The sequence below is a fragment of the Balaenoptera acutorostrata genome, chromosome 15 (assembly GCF_949987535.1).
Source record: "Balaenoptera acutorostrata chromosome 15, mBalAcu1.1, whole genome shotgun sequence".
NCBI classification, from domain to species: Eukaryota; Metazoa; Chordata; class Mammalia; order Artiodactyla; family Balaenopteridae; genus Balaenoptera; species Balaenoptera acutorostrata.
This window is the reverse complement of record NC_080078.1, coordinates 37654904-37679264: the sequence shown is the minus strand read 5'-3', so window position 1 is coordinate 37679264 and position 24361 is coordinate 37654904. Positions and strand designations below refer to the sequence as shown.

Here is a 24361-nt window from a genome sequence, read left to right as displayed (position 1 = left end):
CATTTTGAGTTTATTTTTGTGTATGGTGTTAGGGAGTATTCTAATTTCATTCTTTTACATGTAGCTGTCCAGTTTTCCCAGCATCACTTATTGAAGAGACTGTCTTTTCTCCATTGTATATCTTTGCCTCCTTTGTCATAGATTAGTTGACCATAGGTGCGTGGGTTTATCTCTGGGCTTTCTATCTTGTTCCATTGATCTATGTTTCTGTTTTTGTGCCAGTACCATATTGTCTTGATTACTGTAGCTTTGTAGTATAGTCTGAAGTCAGAGAGTCTGATTCCTCCAGCTCCGGTTTTTTCCCTGAAGACTGCTTTGGCTATTCGGGGTCTTTTGTGTCTCCATACAAATCTTAAGATGATTTGTTCTAGCTCCGTAAAAAATGCCATTGGTAATTTGATAGGGATTGCATTGAATCTGTAGATTGCTTTGGGTAGTATAGTCATTTTCACAATGTTGATTCTTCCAATCCAAGAACATGGTATATCTCTCCATCTGTTGGTATCATCTTTAATTTCTTTCATCAGTGTCTTATAGTTTTCTGCATACAGGTCTTTTGTCTCCCTAGGTAGGTTTATTCCTAGGTATTTTGTTCTTTTTGTTGCAATGGTAAATGGGAGTGTTTCCATAATTTCTCTTTCAGATTTTTCATCATTAGTGTATAGGAATGCAAGAGATTTCTGTGCATTAATTTTGTATCCTGCAACTTTACCATATTCATTAATTAGCTCTAGCAGTTTTCTGGTGGCAGTTTTAGGATCCTCTATGTATAGTATCATGTCATTTGCAAACAGTGACAGTTTTACTTTTTGTTTTCCAATTTGTATTCCTTTTATTTCTTTTTCTTCTCTGATTGCCGTGGCTAGGACTTCCAAAACTATGTTGAATAATAGTGGTGAGAGTGGACATCCTTGTCTCGTTCCTGATCTTAGAGGAAATGCTTTCAGTTTTTCACCATTGAGAATGATGTTGGCTGTGGGTTTGTCATATATGGCCTTTATTATGTTGAGGTAGGTTCCCTCTATGCCCACTTTCTGGAGAGTTTTTATCATAAATGGGTGTTGAATTTTGTCAAAAGCTTTTTCTGCATCTATTGAGATGATCATATGGTTTTTATCCTTCAATTTGTTAATATGGTGTATCACATGGATTGATTTGCGTATATTGAAGAATCCTTGCATCCCTGGGATAAATCCCACTTGATCATGGTGTATGATCCTTTTAATGTGTTGTTGGATTCTGTTTGCTAGTATTTTGTTGAGGATTTTTGCATCTATATTCATCAGTGATATTGGTCTGTAATTTTCTTTTTTTGTAGTGTCTTTGTCTGGTTTTGGTATCAGGGTGATGGTGGCCTCATAGAATGAGTTTGGGAGTGTTCCTTCCTCTGCAATTTTTTGGAAGAGTTTGAGAAGGATAGGTAGGTGTTAGCTCTTCTCTAAATGTTTGATAGAATTCACCTGTGAAGCCATCTGGTCCTGGACTTTTGTTTGTTGGAAGATTTTTAATCACAGTTTCAATTTCATTACTTGTGATTGGTCTGTTCATATTTTCTGTTTCTTCCTGGTTCAGTCTTGGAAGGTTATACCTTTCTAAGAATTTGTCCATTTCTTCCAGGTTGTCTATTTTATTGGCATAAAGTTGCTTGTAGTAGTCTCTTAGGATGCTTTGTATTTCTGCAGTGTCTGTTGTAACTTCTCCTTTTTCATTTCTGATTTTATTGATTTGAGTCCTCTCCCTCTTTTTCTTGATGAGTCTGGCTAATGGTTTATCAATTTTGTTTATCTTCTCAAAGAACCAGCTTTTAGTTTTATTGATCTTTGCTATCGTTTTCTTTGTTTCTATTTCATTTATTTCCGCTCTGATCTTTATGATTTCTTTGCTTCTGCTAACTTTGGGTTTTGTTTGTTCTTCTTTCTCTAGTTTCTTTAGGTGTAAGGTTAGATTGTTTACTAGAGATTTTTCTTGTTTCTTTAGGTAGGCTTGTATAGCTCTAAACTTCCCTCTTAGAGCTGCTTTTGCTGCATCCCATAGGTTTTGGGTCGTCGTGTTTTCATTGTCATTTGTCTCTAGGTATTTCTTGATTTCCTCTTTGATTTTTTCAGTGATCTCTTGGTTATTTAGTAATGTATTGTTTAGCCTCCATGTGTTTGTGTTTTTTACGTTTCTTTCCCTGTAATTCATTTCTAATCTCATAGCGTTGTGGTCAGAAAAGATGCTTGATATGATTTCAATTTTCTTAAATTTACTGAGGCTTGATTTGTGACCCAAGATGTGATCTATCCTGGAGAATGTTCCATGCGCACTTGAGAAGAATGTGTAATCTGCTGTTTTTGGATGGAATGTCCTATAAATATCAGTTAAATCTATCTGGTCTATTGTGTCATTTAAAGCTTCTGTTTCCTTATTTATTTTCATTTTGGATGATCTGTCCATTGGTGTAAGTGAGGTGTTAAAGTCCCCCACTATTATTGTGTTACTGTCAATTTCCTCTTTTATAGCTGTTAGCAGTTGCCTTATGTATTGAGGTGCTCCTATGTTGGGTGCATATATATTTATAATGGTTATATCTTCTTCTTGGATTGATCCCTTGATCATTATGTAGTGTCCTTCCTTGTCTCTTGTAACATTCTTTATTTTAAAGTCTATTTTATCTGATATGAGTATAGCTACTCCAGCTTTCTTTTGATTTCCATTTGCATGGAATATCTTTTTCCATCCCCTCACTTTCAGTCTGTATGTGTCCCTAGGTCTAAAGTGGGTCTCTTGTAGACAGCATATATATGGGTCTTGTTTTTGTATCCATTCAGCAAGCCTGTGTCTTGTGGTTGGAGCATTTAATCCATTCACGTTTAAGGTAATTATCGATATGTATGTTCCTATGACCATTTTCTTAATTGTTTTGGGTTTGTTTTTGTAGATCCTTTTCTTCTCTTGTGTTTCCCACTTAGAGAAGTTCCTTTAGCATTTGTTGTAGAGCTGGTTTGGTGGTGGTGAATTCTCTTAGCTTTAGCTTGTCTGTAAAGCTTTTGATTTCTCCATCAAATCTAAATGAGATCCTTGCTGGGTAGAGTAATCTTGGTTGTAGGTTCTTCCCTTTCATCACTTTAAGTATATCATGCCACTCCCTTCTGGCTTGTAGAGTTTCTGCTGAGAAATCAGCTGTTAACCTTATGGGAGTTCCCTTGTATGTTATTTGTCGTTTTCCCTTGCTGCTTTCAATAATTTTTCTTTGTCTTTAATTTTTTTTTTTTTTTAAATTAATTAATTTATTTTTTATATTTATTTTTGGCTGTGTTGGGTCTTCGTTTCTGTGCTAGGGCTTCCTCTAGTTGCGGCAAGTGGGGGCCACTCTTCATCGCGGTGCGCGGGCCTCTCACTATCGCGGCCTCTCTTGTTGCGGAGCACAGGCTCCAGACGCGCAGGCTCAGTAGTTGTGGCTCACGGGCCTAGTTGCTCCGCGGCATGTGGGATCTTCCCAGACCAGGGCTCGAACCCGTGTCCCCTGCATTGGCAGGCAGACTCTCAACCACTGCGCCACCAGGGAAGCCCCTTTGTCTTTAATTTTTGCCACTTTGATTACTATGTGTCTCGGTGTGTTTCTCCTTGGGTTTATCCTGTATGGGACTCTCTGCGCTTCCTGGACTTGGGTGGCTATTTCCTTTCCCGTGTTAGGGAAGTTTTTGACTATAATCTCTTCAAATATTTTCTCTGGTCCTTTCTCTCTCTCTTCTCCTTCTGGGACCCCTATAATGCGCATGTTGTTGCGCTTAATGTTGTCCCAGAGGTCTCTTAGGCTGTCTTCATTTTTTTTCATTCTTTTTTCTTTAGTCTGTTCTGCAGCAGTGAATTCCACCATTCTGTCTTCCAGGTCACTTATCCGTTTTCTGCCTCAGTTCTTCTGCTATTGATTCCTTCTAGTGTAGTTTTCATTTCAGTTATTGTATTGTTCATCTCTGTTTGTTTGTTCTTTAATTCTTCTAGGTCTTTGTTAATCATTTCTTGCATCTTCTCAATCTTTGCCTCCATTCTTTTTTTATTTTTTTTTATTTTTTATTTATTTATGGCCGTGTTGGATCTTCGTTTCTGTGCGAGGGCTTTCTCCAGTTGCGGCAAGCGGGGGCCACTCCTCATCACGGTGCGTGGGCCTCTCACTATCCCGGCCCCTCCTGTTGTGGAGCACAGGCTCCAGACGCACAGGCTCAGCAACGGTGGCTCACGGGCCCAGCCGCTCCGCGGCATGTGGGATCTTCCCAGACCAGGGCTCAAACCCGTGTCCCCTGCATTGGCAGGCAGATTCTCAACCACTGTGCCACCAGGGAAGCCCCTTTGCCTCCATTCTTATTCCGAGGTCCTGGATCATCTTTACTCTCATTATTCTGAATTCTTTTTCTGGAAGGTTGCCTATCTCCACTTCATTTAGTTGTTTTTCTGGGATTTTTTCTTGTTCCTTCATCTGGTATATAGTCCTCTGTCTTTTCATCTTGTCTATCTTTCTGTAAATGTGGTTTTTGTTCCACAGGCTGCAGGATTGTAGTTTTTCTTGCTTCTGCTGTCTGCCCTCTGGTGGTTGAGGCTATCTAAGAGGCTTGATGGGAGGCTCTGGTGGTGGGTAGAGCTGACTGTTGCTGTGGCTGGTCAGAGTTCCGTAAAACTTTAATCCACTTGACTGTTGATGGGTGGGGCTGTGTTCCCTCCCTGTTGGTTGTTTTGCCTGAGGCAACCCAACACTGGAGCCTACCTGGGCTCTTTGGTGGGGCTAATGGCAGACTCTGGGAGGGCTCATGCCAAGGAGTACTTCCCAGAACCTCTCCTGCCAGTTTCCTTGTCCTCACGGTGAAGCAGAGCCAGCCCCCGCCTCTGCAGGAGACCCTCCAACACGAGCAGGTAGGTCTGGTTCAATCTCCCCCAGGGTCACTGCTCCTTCCCCCAGGTCCCGATGCGCACACTATTCCGTGTGTGCCCTCCAAGAGTGGGGTCTCTGTTTCCCCCAGTCCTGTCGAAGTCCTGCAGTCAATTCCCACTAGGCTTCAAAGTCCGATTCTCTATGAATTCCTCCTCCTGTTGCCGGACCCCCAGGTTGGGAAGCCTGACATGGGGCTCATAACCTTCACTCCAGTGGGTGGGCTTCTGTGGTATAAGTGTTCGCCAGTCTGTGAGTCACCCACCCACCCACCAGTTATGGGATATGATTTTACTCTGATTGCGCCCCTCCTACCGTCTCATTGTGGCTTCTCCCTTGTCTTTGAATGTGGGGTATCCTCCTTCGTGAAGTCCAGTGTCTTCCTGTCGATGACTGTCCAGCAGCCAGTTGTGATTCTTGATGCAGTTTTGAAACCAGTTCCATCAGGTACTGACAGACAGCAACCAGGAACTAGGAGCTCCTTCAGACACTGTGGAAGTGGGGAAGTGTCTTCCTTAAAATGCAGGAATGGTGAATGGATTATTTTCTCCTTTGGGGTTGAGTTATTTAGCGGTTCTTTCAGCTTCTGGTTTGAAACTAAACATCCAGGGTAAAGAAATCATAACACTACTTTCGCTGCGACTTGCTGTTCATGTTCCTTGAAAAGAACTATATATACCTTTTGATGGGTCAAAAACACGCCACCTTTTTATCCTTTGTGCTCAGTCTAGTTGCACTTGCTCACAGGGGGTCGCGTGTAGAGGCCTCACACCCGGCTCTTCAGAACTCCTCAGCTTGCTGAGCATGTGGAGAAGCGCTGTCCACCACCCTGTTTTAAACGTAGGATTTTACCAGGCTCTTAGAAGCCCTCTGAGTGGTTCTGCTGATTGTAATCTCCTCCCTTCCAACCCAGAAGTCACCTGCATCCTGATGTTCATGTTAATCAAGTTAATGGCATGTAAAGTGTACCTTTATGCAATTCCAAAGTATCCGAAGGAAGTTAGAAGAGCAAAGAAATCCCGTATTTCAGTGTTTCATAGTATGTTTGTGGTATGCACAAAGTTAATGTTGAAGGTACCGGTTTATTAGCAAAATTCAGACATTGTTTACTGAGTCTTGGGGTCTGTTAAGCCTGAGGACTAGACTTTAGGCGGCTGGCAGCTGTGACCTTGTGTTCTTCCACCTGCCTCTCGCTGGGTGAGAGGCTCCAAGGGGCTGCAGAAGAGAGTGGGAGGACAGATTAAGTGGTCACCCTCGGGGATCACCCACTAGACGCTTCTCCCTCCCCTGGTGCACTTTCTCCACGCTGCTCCATGGAACAATAGAAAGTCTTACTCGGGTCTTCATTTAAATCCAGTCAGCCATCCACCTGGAGCTCCTAAGTGTAGTTCCATGCTGGTTAGGATGAGCTGCATTTTGCTGTGTGTCGAGCTGCACAAGAGCATTGGTGACCATTTGTGTCATGTGGGCCAGCTCCCCGTCTGCCTGTGGTTGAAGGTTAATGTGGGCGGAGCATGTGGCATGGTCTGTGTCACAAGCACCCATGCCCCGCAATCCCCTCCCACCACTTTAGGCAGTAGCCATGCCTGATCTGCCCTGTGAACACAAGACAGATGTATTTCACAAAGTAACTTTGAGCTCCTGACTGTTGTGGGCACCCAGCAGCCCTCAAGGGGTGGGTTAGTGTTATACAACTCACTTCACAGACTAGTAAATTACGGCTCAGAGAGAGTGTGGCTTACCCATGGTTACCCATGATTTCAGCTAAGTTACCTTGGGTCCTCGATTTTGCTCCTTCACTCTAGTTCTTCATGGTAGAGGTCTGGGGTTTGGGGAAGGTGGCAGTGATTGCTGTCCCTGCCTCTGCCAGGTTTTCTGTGCTGGGCCTAGCTTTGTGGACTTCCTTGAGGTGAGAGGAGGTTCTTATCGGAATGTTCTTTGCCAGTGAGCACAACTGACTTGAGAGCAGTGTCCCTTTGGGGATGAGCTGGTCAGATTTTGTGGCAGTCTACCACCCCCCTTTATGCAGGGGCCTAGAGGGAGGTGTTCCTCTGTGCGGTGTGTTGGCTGTACCGGTCGAGGGCCTTTCAGAGCACACTCCGCCCAGGCAGCATTTAAAGGCAGCTTAGCCTTTTGAGTTTGGGATCCTTTCTCTTGCTGGCTGGAGTCTTAAGCTGCGTGACAGCATCTTGACCATAGAAGGCCCTGATTTTGATCTTGATTCCTCTCCCAGTGTGTTAGGGAGCTCAGCCTTCCTGTATCATTTTGTCTGCCTCACAGTTAGAATTGGGCCTCCTAATTCAGTATATAGTTAATTCAGTTTATTCACAGATAAATATAGTATGTGGAAGGGGGATGGGTTTCATTTTGGTCTTGAAGAGCTTATTTTATGATCTGATGACCCTTGGTTGGGAAAACCTGTGTGTGTGTGTGTGTGTGTGTGTGTGTGTGTGTGTGTGTCTTCTGTGTTATTTAATCATAAAGCTGCTTATAGGGGCTTCCCTGGTGGCGCAGTGGTTAAGAATCCACCTGACAATGTAGGGGACATGGGTTCAAGCCCTGTTCCGGGAAGATCCCACATGCCGCAGAGCAACTAAGCCCGTGCTCCACAGCTACTGAGCCTGTGCTCTAGAGCCCGCGAGCCACAACTACTGAGCCCGCGAGCCACAACTACTGAGCCCGCATGCCACAACTACTGAAGCCAGCGCGCCTAGAGCCCGTGCTCCGCAACAGAAGAAGCCACCACAATGAGAAGCCCGCGCACCGCAACGAAGAGTAGCCCCCGCTCGCCGCAACTAGAGAAAGCCTGCGTGGAGCAACGAAGACCTAACACAGCAAAAAATAAATAAATAAAATAAATAAATTGATTAAAAAACAAACAAACCAAAAAAACTGTTTATAGCGTGCTCCCTCCGAGTCAGCTTGAGTGCTTTGTGTAGATTAACTCATTAAATCCTCATAGCAAGCCTGGAAGGTCCGGTTCTCCTTATCCCTGACCATTAGGTGAAGTCTGAGCCACAGAGAGGTGACTTAGTGTATTCAAGGTCAGATGGCCGGTCAGGAGCAGAGCTGGGGTCCCAACCTGGCAGAGTGCAAGTTCTCACAGTTTCGTGGTAACTTCTGTACTTGTACCTGTAACTTGTTTGTCGGAGGCAGCAACTATTCATATGCAAAAGGTTTGGACAGTTTAGTAACTAATGATTAAGCATTTGCAACTATTTATTCTGGTGATGTCAGATTCTTCCTCAGCAGGTTTGTAGGTAGAAGTTTTAAACTCTTAAGAGCCAAGGCATGTTTAAAGCATCTAGTTGCGATTGCTTAAATACGGGGTGTGTAGGCCCCGAGGTTTGACTCCTTGGCTCTGGTGCGGAATGACAGGCTCCCTCCTCAGGATGAAAGACTGTTTCTCATCACACCAACCCTGAGTCTAGCTTCAAACTCCCAAGCTGCTTCTTCATATGAAATCCTTGCTTAATTTGCACTTTATCCTTCCTAAAGAGATAAAGACATAAAGAAAGATCCAGAGGGATCTGAGGAACATCAGTCAACCCTTTTCCCCTGAAGTCAACTCGTCTGCTTCCTGGTGCTGACTCAGGGGCTGTTTGCTGTTTTCTTTTCTCCTTCTAGTCCCTAGGGCTCAAGTAAGATTGGGCTCCTGGTAGGTGCTAAGTGAATATCTGTTAATAGAATGAACAGATAAATCACTTTTCATTGTAAAGTGTTTTAAACTATATTTCAGAACAGAGGAGGAGAAACCATGAGTCTTCCTTCCTAACACAACCTCTCTGAACCATTTTGGAGAAGAAATCATCTCTTCAGCTGAACCTTACCCCATGTTTAGACACAGCAGGAGCCTTGGGAAGCCACCGAGGCCAGTGGCTGTGGCTTCTCCCCTACACACTTGCAGTGCCTTCTGAAACCTGCTGAGTTGCCTCCTCTCTCCACTTCCTCATCTGACCCTCGCAATATTGTCTTGCCACCAGGTAATTAAGGTCTGAGGTGCGCTTTAAAAATATATGACTCTGCCTGCTAAGTCAGGTTAGAGACAATCTCTCGACCCCTCGATACCTGATGAAGTTCCCCATTTCCCACCTTTGATGTCTAAGTCCCTGGACTGCCTTTAGCAAGAATCCTATAAGGCCAGTTTAGCAAGAATCCCCCTACCCTCGAGGTCTCTTCTTCATAATTTTCCATCCACTGCCCCTCACTCTGCTCCTTGGCTACAAATCCCCAGCTGTCCTTATTTTATTTGAAGTTGAGCCCCATCTCTCTCCCCTATGGCAATAGTCTTGAATAAAGTTTTCCAACTGTTTGAACAAGAAAAAAAAAATAAAATAAAAAAAATAAAATTAAAAAAAAAAAAATATATGACTCTGTATTTTAAAAATAAGCTTCCATTTACCTGGCAGTTTAGTCTCCTAAGGGTTAGTGAAGTTGTTGTCTGCAGCTTTGGAAGAGGTGAGGTGTCTAGTATAGGAGACTTGATGGAGGTAGAAAAGAAATCTGTGGGTCATTGTTTTCCTTTGCCCCAAATTCATTTGCATTTTAATCTATTTGTCAATCAAATATTTGTCACATTTAGCAGTTTTGAATGTTGGATACTGGATATTTTGATGTTCATATTTTCCTAAATTCTCTTAGTGGTTGAGCAATGTATTGCATAGTTAAATTGAACCTTGATGTGTTTTTGGTGGATACGAAAATGTAATTCCATCGCAAATTAATTTTCCCTTGAGGGTTTCTACCTCTAAGAGGAGACTGCTGAACTCAACACTCAAAAAGTCAAAGAAGTTGAAAATCCTAAGCTTTTATATACAAATTGGTGTGAAACCAGTTGAAGTCTACAGAAAACGCCCAGTTTATGGGCAGTAGTTTTACAAGTTCATTTGGAAGTCAGTTGTTTAAGACTTGGGTTTGTCTTCCTTACAAGAGATGCTCTTGCGGAAGGGTGTCGTGGTCCTGCTCTGGGGAGGCTGTGAGCACACAGGCGCCCTCCTGCTTGCTCAGTCACGCGACACAGTGACAGGTGCAGGACAAGGTGCATGTTGAGTGCAGTTGGGGGGGTGTGACCCACTTTTCCGGAGACATCCCAGGTGCTGGATGTTTGTGGCACTGGTTTTCCTGGCCAAGTGCAGTTGAGAACAGCTGTCCTTCCTTGTTCGCAGTAGAGCTGAGCCACAGACATGGCTCCCACTTCATGCAGTTATGGAAGCTTGTTCTGACAGCCACACAGGAAGCAGGAGAGAGGAGCACAGAAGGGGTCCTGTCCTGTGGGGGGATTTAAAGGATGCTGGTACCGGGAAGTGGGGGAGAAAGGGTGGGGGTTGGGGCCTGGCCTGGTCAGTGCGAGACCTTGGCCACAGGGAGCCACTGGTGTGAAGCTGTTGGTGAGGCAGGCTGCAACTCCCAGCCTTCTCTTGGGTGTGAGGTGCTTGCATTTGGGGTGTACCTGAGTGTGTAGGAAAGGCCAGCAGTCATGACTTGTGGTGACACAGTGCCTACAGGACCAGGTAGAGAGCCGTGTTCTTGAGAACTTGTGACCAGCTCCATTTTATTAGGGAGGGCGAGGATGGGGGACAGGGTATTGTTGCCTTAAATTTCTCCAGAGACTTAAATTTCAGAAGCTGTTGAGTAACCAGATGTATTTACTTACCATAATTTTGGGTCACCAAGTGGATGGTAAGCTGATTGGGCTCTGCTGGGAGGGAGTGACTCTCCCAAGGCCCTGGGTTGCCTGGGCACACAGGGCTGCACTGCCTCCGCAGGGCCCAGGGCTGGAGGGCTGGAAGGAGCTCCTTAGGAGCCTGACCCCCGCCTCTGCCCCTGGGCCACCGTATAGTGAGTGTCCTCCAGATCATGGCAGACCGTCTGAGAGTGCTGTTTATGCAGCTTAATTACCACCTCAAATGTGAAAAAAATCAGCCCTTTAGAATAATAGCTGTAGTACAAATAAACATTTGGGCTTTTCACACTGGAAGAGGGCTTTTTTCTTAGGTTTTTCATTTTATAATTGATGCTTTTAAAGTGCTTTAAAAGGTAATATTTTGAGCATCATTTTAACTGCAGAAGTGAAACTGTTCATTAAAACATACCCATGCCAGCGACTTACCACTGCAGGAAGAGAAAGCATGAGCACTGAGTTGTCACTATGAACATCTCTCCATCAGGGGCCATGAGAGCTGGTCCTGCACTGAGGTACTTGGCTGGCGTGCTATGGCCGAGGCAGGAAGGAAATTGCGGAATTCCACAAAGGAGAAAGGCTGCCCATGACAAGTCCCTGTGTCATCATGCCCATAAAGCTGGAGCAGAGCGGATGCTGCTGTGGCGCTTCCAGAGCGGCAGTGGTCTGGTGTCCAGCATCTTCCAGCCCAGGTCTGATGAGGGACAGTACAGCCAGGGTTAGGCTGGCATCCGACTCTGGTTCAGGAGGCACCAGGACTCTTATGGGAAGTCCCATTGCTCAGGCTTCCACCCTTGTGGTTTGAGGTGCCCAGAAGTGACCCCAGGAGGAGTGTTTCAGGGACCCTGAGGTCCTGCCTGGCATCCAGAGGTTCTGTCTGGAGGTGGCCCGTCCAGAGGGCCAAGCTGGACTGTTGTGAGTCTAGAGCTGCTCCTGCCTCTGGGCTTTCTCATTGCCCAGTCCTCTCCTGGGAAGGCTTTCCCCACCTCCTCGGGTCTCTGTTCAGATGTCACCTTCCTAGTAAGGGCTTCTCTGATTATTTAAGTTTGTACCACTCCCATCTTCCTTCCCTGCTGTATTTTTCTCACAGTTATTTATCACCATTTGACACACTGTAGATTTTACCTGGTTTTTGTTTTTTGGGGGGAGTCTGTCTGCTCCTACTAGAATGTGGGCTTCTTGAGGGCATGGGCTCAGTTTTGTTTTTTGCTGTATCTTCAGTGTCTAGAACAGTGCATGGCACACAGTAGGTGCTCAGTGAATATTTGTTGATGAAGTGGATAAAACAGTGTGGTCTTGAGGGTACTGCATTTACCTTAAATCACTGAAGCTGCTATGAACTGCTGGTGGTGGCCCTGCCGTTTCTTATAAAGCATGTGGTGGAAAAGCAGGTATGTGTGTATGTCTGTCTGTATTACATCATCTGTTATTGCCATTTCAAAAATCCGGAGTTCATTCTACACTTCACTTGGATGTTGATTTCAGAATGACTGGTTTTTCCTTCTGACTCATAAAGGCTGCTGAATCTGAATTTTGAATCTGAAACATTAGGGGAAAGTGAAATTTTGAAACGCGTGATGCATGATTAGCTATTATTATATTTCATATTCTGTATATGAGTATTCCCCTTCCTGCCACTGCAGCACATCTAAGCCGCTGTCACCCTCCCCTGGACCTGCTGCAGCCCTCTGGCCACTCCCCCCTACCCCCCCAGCACCCTCTCCCAGCCCCTCCCCAACCCATGCTCCGGCCTCACAGCACTCATCCACTTCTGCCATGGCTGCCCTCACAGCTTTAATTTGCTAATTCTGTAAATGATATTGGATCTGTCACTCTGTTGGGATGTAGCTTCCTAGGGGTAGGGACCACGTCTGCCTTACAGCCAAGTCCCTGGACAGTCGCTAGCACAGCAGCCATGTTTGTTGAGTAACTGGGTTAAAAATGTAGTTAATTTACCTTTTTTGAGAAACACTGATGAGCAAAATGAGTGCATATATTTTTATGACATAACAGAAAAGCATGGCTTTGGAGAACAGGGTGTACTTTACAGAAGTCACTCCACATCTAGTCACTCCAGAGCTGTCTGTGCTAGTGAGTTAAAGGTCTTGGCGCTCCCCTTGACCCTCCTGGGACTGTGCGCACTGCGCTGCGGGATGCGCTATAAGCTGTGGCAAACAGCAAAATGTGCCTGCTGAGTGTGGTGGGGATGAAGGGGCGGAGAGGTTCCTGGGGGCAGTGGCGGAGTCCTGGGCATTTGAGGCGGAGGGGGATGGTGGTTGTGCTCTGGGGGTGAGGCCGGCTGGTATATGTGTGTAGACATACAACATTCTCTCCCTGCCCCCTCTCAGCCTGGCCCCAGGGTCACGTTTCCACCTGCCGGCGTCTCCAGAGCACACACACTGTTTCTCTCCTCTGACTGTAGTCAAGCTTTTTACTTCAGTGCCCACCAAACTGAAGCGGGCATGGTTTAGCTCAGGCTCCAGAACATTCTACACCTGTCCAGAGCATGCTGACAGTTTCAGCCAGCTGCCGATGACAAAGAAAGACGGCTTACTAGTTTATGTTAATTTATACTAAGGTGGTGTGTATCCCTTAAAGAGAGGCTTATCAGCTGCCTTCAAACCTCTCATTGAAGTTGTGCTTTTGGGCTGGATGAACTTGCCAGGCATCTTGTAAAAGTAAGAGTTGGCATCAGGTGCATTAATGTTTACAGATGGGAAAATCCTGTGCTCCAACCTTTACCTTATGACAGGTTCTGGGAAGTATACAGGTTGCCTGGGCATTTTCTGTGGCGCTTATCATGGACGGGTGTCAGGGAGGACGTGAGCAGGTTTTATCCAGCACGATGCTCTACCTCCTACCTTGTCATTGCCCAGCCAGATGCTGCTCGGTGTCATAGGTCTGGAGGCAGGTCCAGCTCTGTTGAGACAGCATGTTGATTTTCAGCGCACCTCGTGGTTGATTTCTGCATGTCCACCAGAAATGGACAGAGTTGCAAGCCGAGGGCTGCCGCCTGGTTGGTACCTGTGTGTGGGGTCGGTCCAGCTGAGGTCAGGAGCAAACCTGTATTTTCTAAGGGACAGTGCTCTCCTTTGAGGACCTGTTCTGGAGACCTTTTTTTTTCTTTTTTTAATAACCATAGAAACTACTTTGATGAAAAGGAAAGAAAGCTCTCAGAAACATGTACTTGTCAACCAGTGTTTCATTAGACGTACCTTTTACTGTCTTTGGAGACCACTCTCCGTGGGCTGGACGCGTGTTCAGTTATCATTATGGAAGTTGGAGCTGAAGACCACTTTCCTCGGTAAGTATTCCTGAAGCCAGCATAAGAATTCTTCACTGTGCTGGGCCTTCCCAGGGTGTTTGACATCAGGGTCATCTGTCCCTGGAGTAGCCAGTTTGATGGTGGTTGTCACGCCAGGTCTTGCTTTCCGTGGCTGTGGATGCCTGCTGCCTGCAGGCCCTGCCTCCTCATCCTTGCTGCTCTTGGATGTCACTTCCAGCACCTCCCCTCCCAGAGTTGAGCTTCTGCCCTCCGTGAAGAAGCAGTGGGTTGTCCCTCGCCTGTGCCAGAAACCTTCATGTGACACATACGTTGGCGCCTTTGCTAGAATTGCCATTGGGTCCAGAAGCATGTCTATGTAAAATTACATTTTTCCAGGTCCATGAGTCACCTCATCACGTTTTGTTATTTAAAAACTTCATGTTTGGGCTTCCCTGGTGGCGCAGTGGTTGAGAATCTGCCTGCTAATGCAGGGAACACGGGTTCGAGCCCTGGTCTGGGAAGATCCCACATGCCGCGGAGCAACTAGGCCCGTGAGCCACAACTACTGAGCCTGCGTGTCTGGAGCCTGTGCTCCGCAAGAAGAGAGGCCGCGATAGTGAGAGGCCCGCGCACCGCAATGAAGAGTGGCCCCCGCTTGCCACAACTAGAGAAAGCCCTTGCACAGAAATGGAAGACCCAACACAGCCAGAAATAAATAAATAAACAAATGTGGGGTTTAAAAAAAAAAACAAAAACTTCATGTTTGAGATTTTATTCAGTAGTTCACTTGTCAGTTTTGAATTAAAAGCAACATTTGCCACTGTTCTGTGCATCTCCGGTTGTCTCCTTGAGCCTCACTTGGCAGGAGGCTGGGCGCACAGGTGAACTTAGATGAGGTCGATAAACAGGCCCACACTTGGTGGGACAGGTGCGGTGGGGGTGGGGCACGACAGAGACAGGCGGTGCTCTCCCCTCCCCTATCCCGTTGGGCAGCGATGGCCCCCGGTGGGCCTGCGACCAGGCCAGTTGGAAGCAGTGCTGTAGTGCCTGGGACGGCGCTGTGTGAAGTGCTGGCTCTTTCTGCTTCCCCTCTCTCGTGTGTGTCCCTTTGGGTCACACAGTCCTGCTGCTCCTCAGTCCCGGGCCTGAGGGTCTGCACTTGGAATGACCCTGCAGGCCCAGGGAGTGCTTACCCCTTGGCTGTGTCTGGGAACCCTGTGAGGTTCTCGGTGCTCCCTGGGCACAGCTCTCGGTCATCGTGCATCTGGCCTGGCTGGTGAGGACAGTCCAGGCCTATCTTGGTTCTTGATGGGCCTCAGCCTGGTGACTGTGACCTCTTCCTCACTTACCACTGCCTTCGAGGACAGAAAGTTCCAGCTAATCTCCATGGGAAGTTATTGAATTTGATTACACTTCTGTTAAGATTGTATGCTTTGTTTATAGGGACAAATTATTAAGGTACTGACTGACCAGAGAGCTTGGTCCAGCCCTTGGTACCTCTCATGAGATAGAGTGTTTATGAAATGCATAAGGCACGCTTGACTTATTGCGACCCATAGAGCATTCAAGAAAACAGCAGTTTGCCGTAACTAAATGGTGCGCCTTGGATTCCCATTCCAGCTAGAGAGCCTGTACTGCTGGTCATGTTTGTGCTGTGTGCCACATTTAAAAAGTCAGATTCTCTTAGATATTTTTTACAAAGCCAATTAGTCATATTCTCCTAGTATTTCACTGACACTGTGCCTTGGGTTAATTCCTTCATATTTGTATACCTTACCTGAAGTGATAATGATCTTGACAGACCGATAAGTAAAAGAAGCTTGCCCTCTCCCAGCTGTGGTGCAGCTCCAGAGTTGGTGGTGGCTCCTTGGTTGGGAGCTGGCATGTGGTGTGTCTTCTGGGGTGACCCTGCCTGAACTGGCCTTCCCGGGGCTGGCCTGCCGTGTGGAGCCGAGGTTTATATGGCCTTTCGGGGACTGCCCAGACTCCTGCCTGTTCTTGCCATCTGCTGCCTCACTTCTCCACCTCCGTGCTCATCGTGTTTGGGTTACAGGATGTTCCGTCTAGATTTGTTTTTTACTTATCTTAAGATGAGCGTCTCTGTCTCCATCAACTTTTCTCTTGTGGTTGAGCTGTCACCCTCTGCAAACCATTGGTTACTGTGTGCTCGCCTGTCTTGCCTGTTCTTGGTGCACTTTCTACAGGCTTATTCATAGTTCTCTGAAGTCTCCCTTCCCTATTTTTTTAAAAATTATTTATTTATTTATTTATATTTATTTTTGGCTGTGTTGGGTCTTCCGTTTCTGTGCAAGGGCTTTCTCTAGTTGCAGCGAGCGGGGGCCACTCTTCATCGCAGTGCACGGGCCTCTCACTGTCGCGGCCTCTCTTGTTGCGGAGCACAAGCTCCAGACGTGCAGGCTCAGTAGTAGTTGTGGCTCACGGGCCCAGTTGCTCCGCGGCATGTGGGATCCTCCCAGACCAGGGCTCGAACCCATGTTCCCTGCATTGGCAGGCAGATTCTCAACCACTGCGCCACCAGGGAAGCCCCTCCCTTCCCTATTTTAATGGAGAGAGAAAATTTTTATCCTTTATGAACAAACATATACACAGTATAAGAAACAGCTTTGTATGGCCACAGTCCCTTAGCTATTTAAATTTATAATATTAAGTGTTCAGTTGTTTTCAATCTGCTTTTATGTTGCCATGTTGATATACTTATCACCTTGTGTATTGTTGCAGACTCATGATTTTTCCCAGTTTCAGCTCATTCTAATTAGCTGTACTTATGTTTGCAGGGTCACAACATGGCCAGTAACGACCCCTACAGGCTAGCTTTCCTGCCTTTTCCTCCTACCACAGACAGCCTCCTTTTCAGATGTAGCAAGGGATTCCAGGCCCGTGTTGATTGTCTTATTCCTGTTCCAAAATGTGGAGTCAAGTGCTCTCCTGGATTCTTTTTTTTTTTTTAATATCTTTAGTACTCAATTGTACCTTTTTTTTTTTTTTTTAAATGAGTAATGGGGTTTTTTTTTTTTTTTTTTCCTTTTTTTGGCTGCGTTGGGTCTTCGTTGCTGTGGGCAGGCTTTCTCTAGTTGTGGTGAGCAGGGGCTACTCTTCGTTGTGGTGTGCGAGCTTCTCATCGCGGTGGCTTCTCTTGTCGCGGAGCACGGGCTCTAGTCCTGCGGACTCAGTAGTTGTGGCTCACGGGCTCTAGAGCACAGGCTCAGTAGTTGTGACGCACAGGTTTAGTTGCTCCGTGGCATGTGGGATGTTCCTGGACCAGGGCTCGAACCCGTATCCCCTGCATTGGCAGGTGGATTCTTAACCACTGTGCCACCAGGGAAGTCCTCTCCTGGATTCTTTTAATGGGCAGTACTATTAGAAGCAAATCTGGGTGCTCCGAGTTTATTTCATGTTGTTCTACAACAGTCTGGTGACGAGTAGGCTAATGATGTCACTGCTAGAACAATTTAGACTCAGACTGCAAAAGAGTTTTTTTTTAATGGTTGTGGGCACAACTTTTATGTATTTCTGATTTAACTTTGACATTCTCCTTTCTTTTTTTTTAAAATTTTTTTTTGACATTCTCCTTTCTTAATGTCCATCTGAATATTCAACTGTATATCTATCCACTTTAGTATTTTTGTGTATCTCACTGACAACTGTTGTGTTGTCGCTTTGTTGGCAAGTTACCATATTGCTTTCCAAAAACGTTTTAACAGCAGCACGGGTTTATGGTGCCAGCCACAGTTGTATGAGTATACTTGCTTTATCACAGTCTTGCCAGCATTTGGTGTCTCTGTGTGTTGCCCACATACTTAATCATAATTCTTATCTATTAATTCACCCCTCCAGCCTCCTCCTGTAATTAAAAATGTACAGCACTATCTCCGGTGCTTTAACTTTCTTTGAATACAACACACATTTTCGGCTCTTAGTTACTTGTTTCTTTTTTTTTTTTAACATCTTTATTGGAGTATAATTGCTTTACAATGGTGTGTTGGTTTCTGCTTTATAACAAAGTGAATCAGCTATACATATACATACATCCCCATATCTCTTCCCTCTTGCGTCTCCCTCCTTCCCTCCCACCCCTCTAGGTGGTCACAAAGCACGGAGCTGATCTCCCTGTGCTATGCGGCTGCTTCCCACTAGCTATCAGTTTTACATTTGGTAGTGTATATATGTCCATGCCACTCTCTCACTTTGTCCCAGCTTACCGTTCCCCCTCCCTGTGTCCTCAAGTCCATTCTCTAATAGGGCTGCGTCTTTATTCCCATCCTGCCCCTAGGTTCTTCATGACCCTTTTTTTTTTTTTAGATTCCATATATATGTGTTAGCGTAAGGTATTTGTTTTTCTCTTTCTGACTTACTTCACTCCGTATGACAGATTCTAGGTCCATCCACCTCACTACAAATAACTCAATTTTGTTTCTTTTTATGGTTGAGTAATATTCCATTGTATATATGTGCCACATCTTCTTTATCCATTCATCTGTCGATGGACACTTAGGTTGCTTCCGTGTCCTGGCTATTGTAAATAGAGTTGCAATGAACATTGTGGTACATGACTCTTTTTGAACCATGGTTTTCTCAGGGTATATGCCCAGTAGCGGGATTGCTGGGTTATATAGTAGTTCTATTTTTAGTTTTTTAAGGAGCCTTCATACTGTTCTCCATAGTGGCTGTATCAATTTACATTCCCACCAACAGTGCAAGAGGGTTCCCTTTTCTCCACACCCTGTCCAGCATTTATTGTTTGTAGATTTTTTGATTATGGCCATTCTGACTGATGTGAGATGATATCTCATTGTAGTTTTGATTTGCATTTCTCTAATGATTAATGTTGTTGAGCATTCTTTCATCTGTTTGTTGGCAATCTGTATATCTTTGGAGAAATGTCTATTTAGGTCTTCTGCCCATTTTTGGATTGGGTTGTTTGTTTTTTTGATATTGAGCTGCATGAGCTGCTTGTAAATTTTGGAGATTAATCCTTTGTCAGTTGCTTCATTTGCAAATATTTTCTCCCATTCTGAGGGTTGTCTTTTCCTCTTTTCTTTTTTTTTAATTAATTTATTTATTTTTATTTATGGCTGTGTTGGGTCTTCGTTTCTGTGCGAGGGCTTTCTCTAGTTGCGGCGAGCGGGGGCCACTCTTCATCACGGTGCGCGGACCTCTCACTATCGCGGCCTCTCTTGTTGCGGAGCACAGGCTCCAGACGCGCAGGCTCAGTAGTTGTGGCTCACGGGCCTAGTTGCTCCGTGGCATGTGGGATCTTCCCAGACCAGGGCTCGAACCCGTGTCCCCTGCATTGGCAGGCAGATTCTCAGCCACTGCGCCACCAGGGAAGCCCTGTCTTTTCCTCTTGTTTATGGTTTCCTTTGCTGTGCAAAAGCTTTTAAGTTTCATTAGGTCCCATTTGTTTATTTTTGTTTTTATTTCCATTTCTCTAGGAGGTGGGTCAAAAAGGATCTTGCTGTGATTTATGTCATAGAGTGTTCTGCCTATGTTTTCCTCTAAGAGTTTTGATAGTGTCTGGCCTTACATTTAGGTCTTTAATCCATTTTGAGTTTATTTTTGTGTAAGGTGTTAGGGAGTGTTCTAATTTCATTCTTTTACATGTAGCTGTCCAGTTTTCCGAGCACCACTTATTGAAGAGGCTGTCTTTTCTCCATTGTATATTCTTGTCTCCTTTATCAAAGATAAGGTGACCACATGTGCGTGAGTTTATCTCTGGGCTTTCTATCCTGTTCCATTGATCTATATTTCTGTTTTTGTGCCAGTACCATACTGTCTTGATTACTGTAGCTTTGTAGTAGTATAGTCTGTAGTCAGGGAGCCTGATTCCTCCAGCTCCGTTTTTCTTTCTCAAGATTGCTTTGGCTATTCGGGATCTTTTGTGTTTCCATACAAATTGTGAAATTTTTTGTTCTAGTTCTGTGAGAAATGACATTGATAGTTTGATAAGGATTGCATTGAATCTGTAGATTGCTTTGGGTAGTATAGTCATTTTCACAATGTTGATTTTTCCAATCCAAGGACATGGTGTATCTCTCCATCTAGTTACTTGAGTTTTTTTGGTGTCTATCCTTTGTGCATTTCTTCGTTAAAAAAAGTCTTTAGGATTTACAGATTTGAATGAGATCTTATATATAAATTAATGGGGTCATATATGATATAGCTATTTTTATAACAGTTTATTGAGATATAATTCATATACCATACAATTCACCCATTTACAGTGTATTTCAGTGGCTTTTAGTGTATTCATGAGGTTGTATATCCCCATCCAATTCCAGGACATCCTCATCATTCCAAAAACAAACCCATTAGCAGCCACTCCCCATTCTCCCCTCCAGCCCCTGACAACCACTAATTTTTCTTCCTCTATAGATTTGCCTATTCTGGACATTTCATATAAATGGAATCATACAGTATGGGGCTTTTGTGTCTGGCCTTTTTCACATAGCATAATGTTTTGCATGTTCATTTGTTTTTTAGAATGTGTCAGTATTTCCTTTTTATGGCTGAATATTCAATTTTATAGCTAGATTACATTTTGTTTATCCATTTATCCATTGATTGTCACTTGGCGTTGTTTCCACCTTTTAGTTGTTATGTATAATGCTGCTATGAACATGCTTGTACAAGATTTGTGTGGACCTATGTTTTCATTTCTAGGAGTGGAATTGCAGGGTTATGTGATACCTGTTTCCTTTTGAGGAACTGTTGTAATGTTTTTCAACGTGGTTGCACCATTTGACATTCCTACCACCAGTGTGATGGTTCCAATTTCTCTATGTCTTCATCAGCACTTGTTATTATCTTTTTGATTCTAGCCATTCTGGTATGTGTGAAATGGAATCCCATTGTGGCTTTGATTTGCATTTCCATAGTAACTAATGATGTTGAGCATGTTTCATGTACTTATTGGCCATTTGTATGTCTTTTTTTGAGAAATGTTTATTCAGATTTGTTGCCTATTTTTTAACTGTGTGGTTTTTGTTTTTTTATAATTTAGTTGTAAGAGTTCTTTATATAGTCTGAATACAAGTCCCTTATCAGATACATGATTTGCAAATATTTTCTCCTTTAATTGGGTTGTCCTTTCACTTTGTTGGTGGTGCCTTTGAAGCGCAAGTTTTTAAATTTTGATGAAGTCCCTTTGAACTGTTTTTTTCTTTTGTTCCTGTGCTTTCGGTTTCATATCTAAGAAACCATTGCCAAGATCATAAAGATTTACTCCTACATTTTCTTCTGAGAGTTTTCTAGTTTTATTTCTTACATGTAGATCTTTGATCCATTTGAGTTAAATTTTGTTGTGGGAAAGGCATCCAACTTCATTCTTCTGCATGTAGATATCCAGTTGTCCCAGCATCATTTGTTGAAAAGACTGTCCTTTCCCATTGAAGGGTCTTGGCACTCTTGTCAAAAATCGATTGGCCGTAGACATACGGGTTTATTCCTGGACTCTGTTCCAGTCACCCATGTGTGTATCCTTATGCCAGTACCTCATTGTTTTCTTTCTTTCTTTCTTTCCTTTTCTTTCCTTTCCTTTCCTTTCCTCTTTATCTATCTTATCTATTTATGGCTGCGTTGGGTCTTCGTTGCTGCGTGGCCTTTCTCTAGTTGTGACAAGCAGGGGCTACTCTTCGTTGCTGTGTGCGGACTTCTCATTGCGGTGGCTTCTCTTGTTGCGGAGCACAGGCTCTAGGCACGTGGGCTTCAGTAGTTGTGGCGCGCAGGCTCAGTAGTTGCGGTGCACGGACTTAGTTGCTCTGTGGCATGTGGGATCTTCCCGGACCAGGGCTTGAACCTGTGTCCCCTGCATTGGCAAGCGGATTCTTAACCACTGTGCCACCAGGGAAGACCTGCACTATCTTGATTATTATAGCTTTGTAATGAATTTGGAAATTAGGTAGTGTGAGTCCTCCAGTGTTCTTTTTTGAGATTGTTTGGCTATTCTGGGTTCCTTGAATTTCCATATGAATTTTAGGATCATCTTGTTGATTTCTGCAAGGAAGCCAGCTTCTTTTAATAGCGATTGCATTGAAAAAATTTAAAAACTTGTTAGGTTTTTGAATTTGTTTAAATAACTAAAAAACATAATTCTTTAATTTGTTTAGAGATAAGTTTGGTGTGTAGTGAGCAGTTGGGCTCTAAATCAGTTATTTTTCAAATTGTTAAGCAGTTATTCCACTACTGTCTTTTTTTTGAGCAGCTTATTTCTTATCAACTATATCTTTTATGTGTAGTTGGCAGTTCTTGGGCTCTTTTTTCCATTAAGTTATACTTCCGTGTTCCAGGATTGCTAGGTTAAAATTCTATTTAGTTGTGGGATATAGTTATTTATTTATTTGTTTGTTTATTTCTGCTTTGGATCTTCGTTGCCACGTGTGGGCTTTCTCTAGTTGTGGTGAGCGGGGGCTACTCTTCGTTGTGGTACGCGGGCTTGTCATTGCAGTGGCTTCTCTTGTTGTGGAGCACGGGCTCTAGGCGTGTGGGCTTCAGTAGTTGTGGCTCGCCTGCTCAGTAGTTGCTGCTCACAGGCTCTAGAGCGCAGGCTCAGTAGTTGTGGCGCACGGGCTTTGTTGCTCCGTGGCATATGGGATCTTCTCGGACCAGGGATCTAACCCGTGTCCCCTGCATTGGCAGGCGGATTCTTAACCATTGCGCCACCAGGGAAGTCTGGGATACAGTCTTAAGCTAGTCTGTTTGTTCAAACCCTGAGTGCCTTCTGTGTGTCTAGCCTTATATTAAATGTGAGTGGGTGAGCAGGGGAGGGGTTCTGGGATGGGAGACACCGTGGTCACAGGGTTGGACCAGCTTTCTCTGTGGACAGGGCCACAGATGATGTTTAGGCCAGGCAGTGTGATGGGAAGGCCAGCTGGCCATGGCTGGGTGGGGGTGGGGGAGGTGTTGGACAATTACGCAGTGCTGAGGGAGAGGGTGAGGGCAGGTAGGTTCTGGGTGGTGGGGTCCATGGGCACGCAGGACAGGGCAGGGTGGGATTTGAGAGGGGAAGGGACTTGAGAGAGGAGGGCAGTGGCCCAAACTGCATGGCAGAACATCAGATGGCCTGCCCTGTGCTTGGTGGTGTTTTAACGATGTCAACACTTTAGTTTATACGTTTAGGAAGGGTGAGCCACTTTGAATCTTACCTCTTTTTTCCTGTGTCCACCAGTATGACACCGTTCCTATTCAGTCCAGCGTGGTATTATGTTCCTGCCCGTCCCCATCAATGGTGAGGACCCAGACTGAGTCCAGCACGGCCCCTGGCGTTCCCAGCTGTGGTAGCAGGCAGGGCCCCACCATGGACAGCACTGCGGCCGAATCCCGGCCAAGTGCCAACTCGCTGCAACACGCCACACAGCCGCCACCACAGCCTCGGAAGAAACGGCCAGAAGACTTTAAATTTGGGAAAATTCTTGGTGAAGGCTCTTTTTCAACAGTGAGTATAAGCTGCTGCTGTTTATCGAATGAGGGTGTTTTCCTTGGGAATACTGGCCTTCCTCGGGACTTGGAGCTGGGGGACTAAGACACCACAGTGGTGTTCTACCCCAGAGGAGGGTCTCAAACCCTTGGGGATTCCTCTCCTGTTGTGAAGGTGACTTGGGGCTGGCTACCACCAGGCAGATCATGTGGTTTAAATATCTAGCTCATGATTTTGTAGGGGAAAGCTTTAAAAGGCATTTCATGATCTTATTTTTAATTTTCTCAAAAAATGCAGTTAGATTGTATTCTAACCAGGCATCAGCAAGTTACATTTCATATCATTGTGTCCTGTTAGCAAGGCCCTGGGAAGCTTTCCTGTTCCTTAGAGTAAACATTAGTGTTGGTGTATCTCTTCATAGTTTTGGGTAAACATTTAACGACCTTTGTTATTTCTCTGTTATTTTTAAAATATAAAACAGTACACCATTGACATTTGCTAGCTTCCAGATTTTTGTGTCCTCAGTTTCATGGACAGAATTACTATCACAGCACTGTCACGTCACACTCAGGGTAATTCTTTTTGTTACCTGAGAGAGTTTTACCTATCTTGTGGTATTTTTCCTCTTAAAGATATGAAGGTTCAGAGCTGCCCTTTGCTGAGTTGGAGGCCTCATGTGGCTATGGCTGGGCCAGAGGCTTGCTGCAGGCTCGGGAAGGCCAGAGCCCCTGTCCCCTGGCCAGGGCGCGCAGTCTTAGTCCGTGCCTTCAGAAGAGACAGATCCTTGCCGCCGTGGTCTCTGAGCTGGGCCCAGCATGAGCTGCAGCTCCTCACGCCAGCAGGGTTCCTGAATAATGAGACTTTCTTGCCTGGCCTTTGTGAAGAAACCTCGTGTGAAATTTGTTTTCCTTTTCTTTTTTTCCATTTATGAAATATTTCAAAATACAAAGAACATGACATACTGGGGCTCACCCATGTTCCCAACATCGTTTTAAGTGTTAACTTTTGCTCCTTTTACATTTTTAATTTAGATTTTTTTATTGGCAGTTTTTAAGTTAATGAAAGAATTGGGCCCTCATG

General features: G+C 44.8%; 1 protein-coding gene across 6 annotated transcripts in view; it reads left to right on the top strand.

The window, feature by feature from the left end:
- Positions 1 to 24361, top strand: part of PDPK1 (3-phosphoinositide dependent protein kinase 1) — an 81544-nt gene that overhangs the window by 14141 nt on the left and 43042 nt on the right. For 4 of the 6 annotated variants that reach the window (XM_057528526.1, XM_057528524.1, XM_057528525.1 and 1 more), the window contains exon 2: positions 23033 to 23299. In XM_057528526.1, coding sequence (XP_057384509.1) covers positions 23033 to 23299 — 267 coding nt within the window. Of the gene's footprint in view, positions 1 to 8642; positions 8887 to 13725; positions 13888 to 23032; positions 23300 to 24361 lie in introns of all 6 variants that reach the window. The other 2 variants (XM_057528523.1, XM_057528522.1) reach the window with 2 other exon arrangements.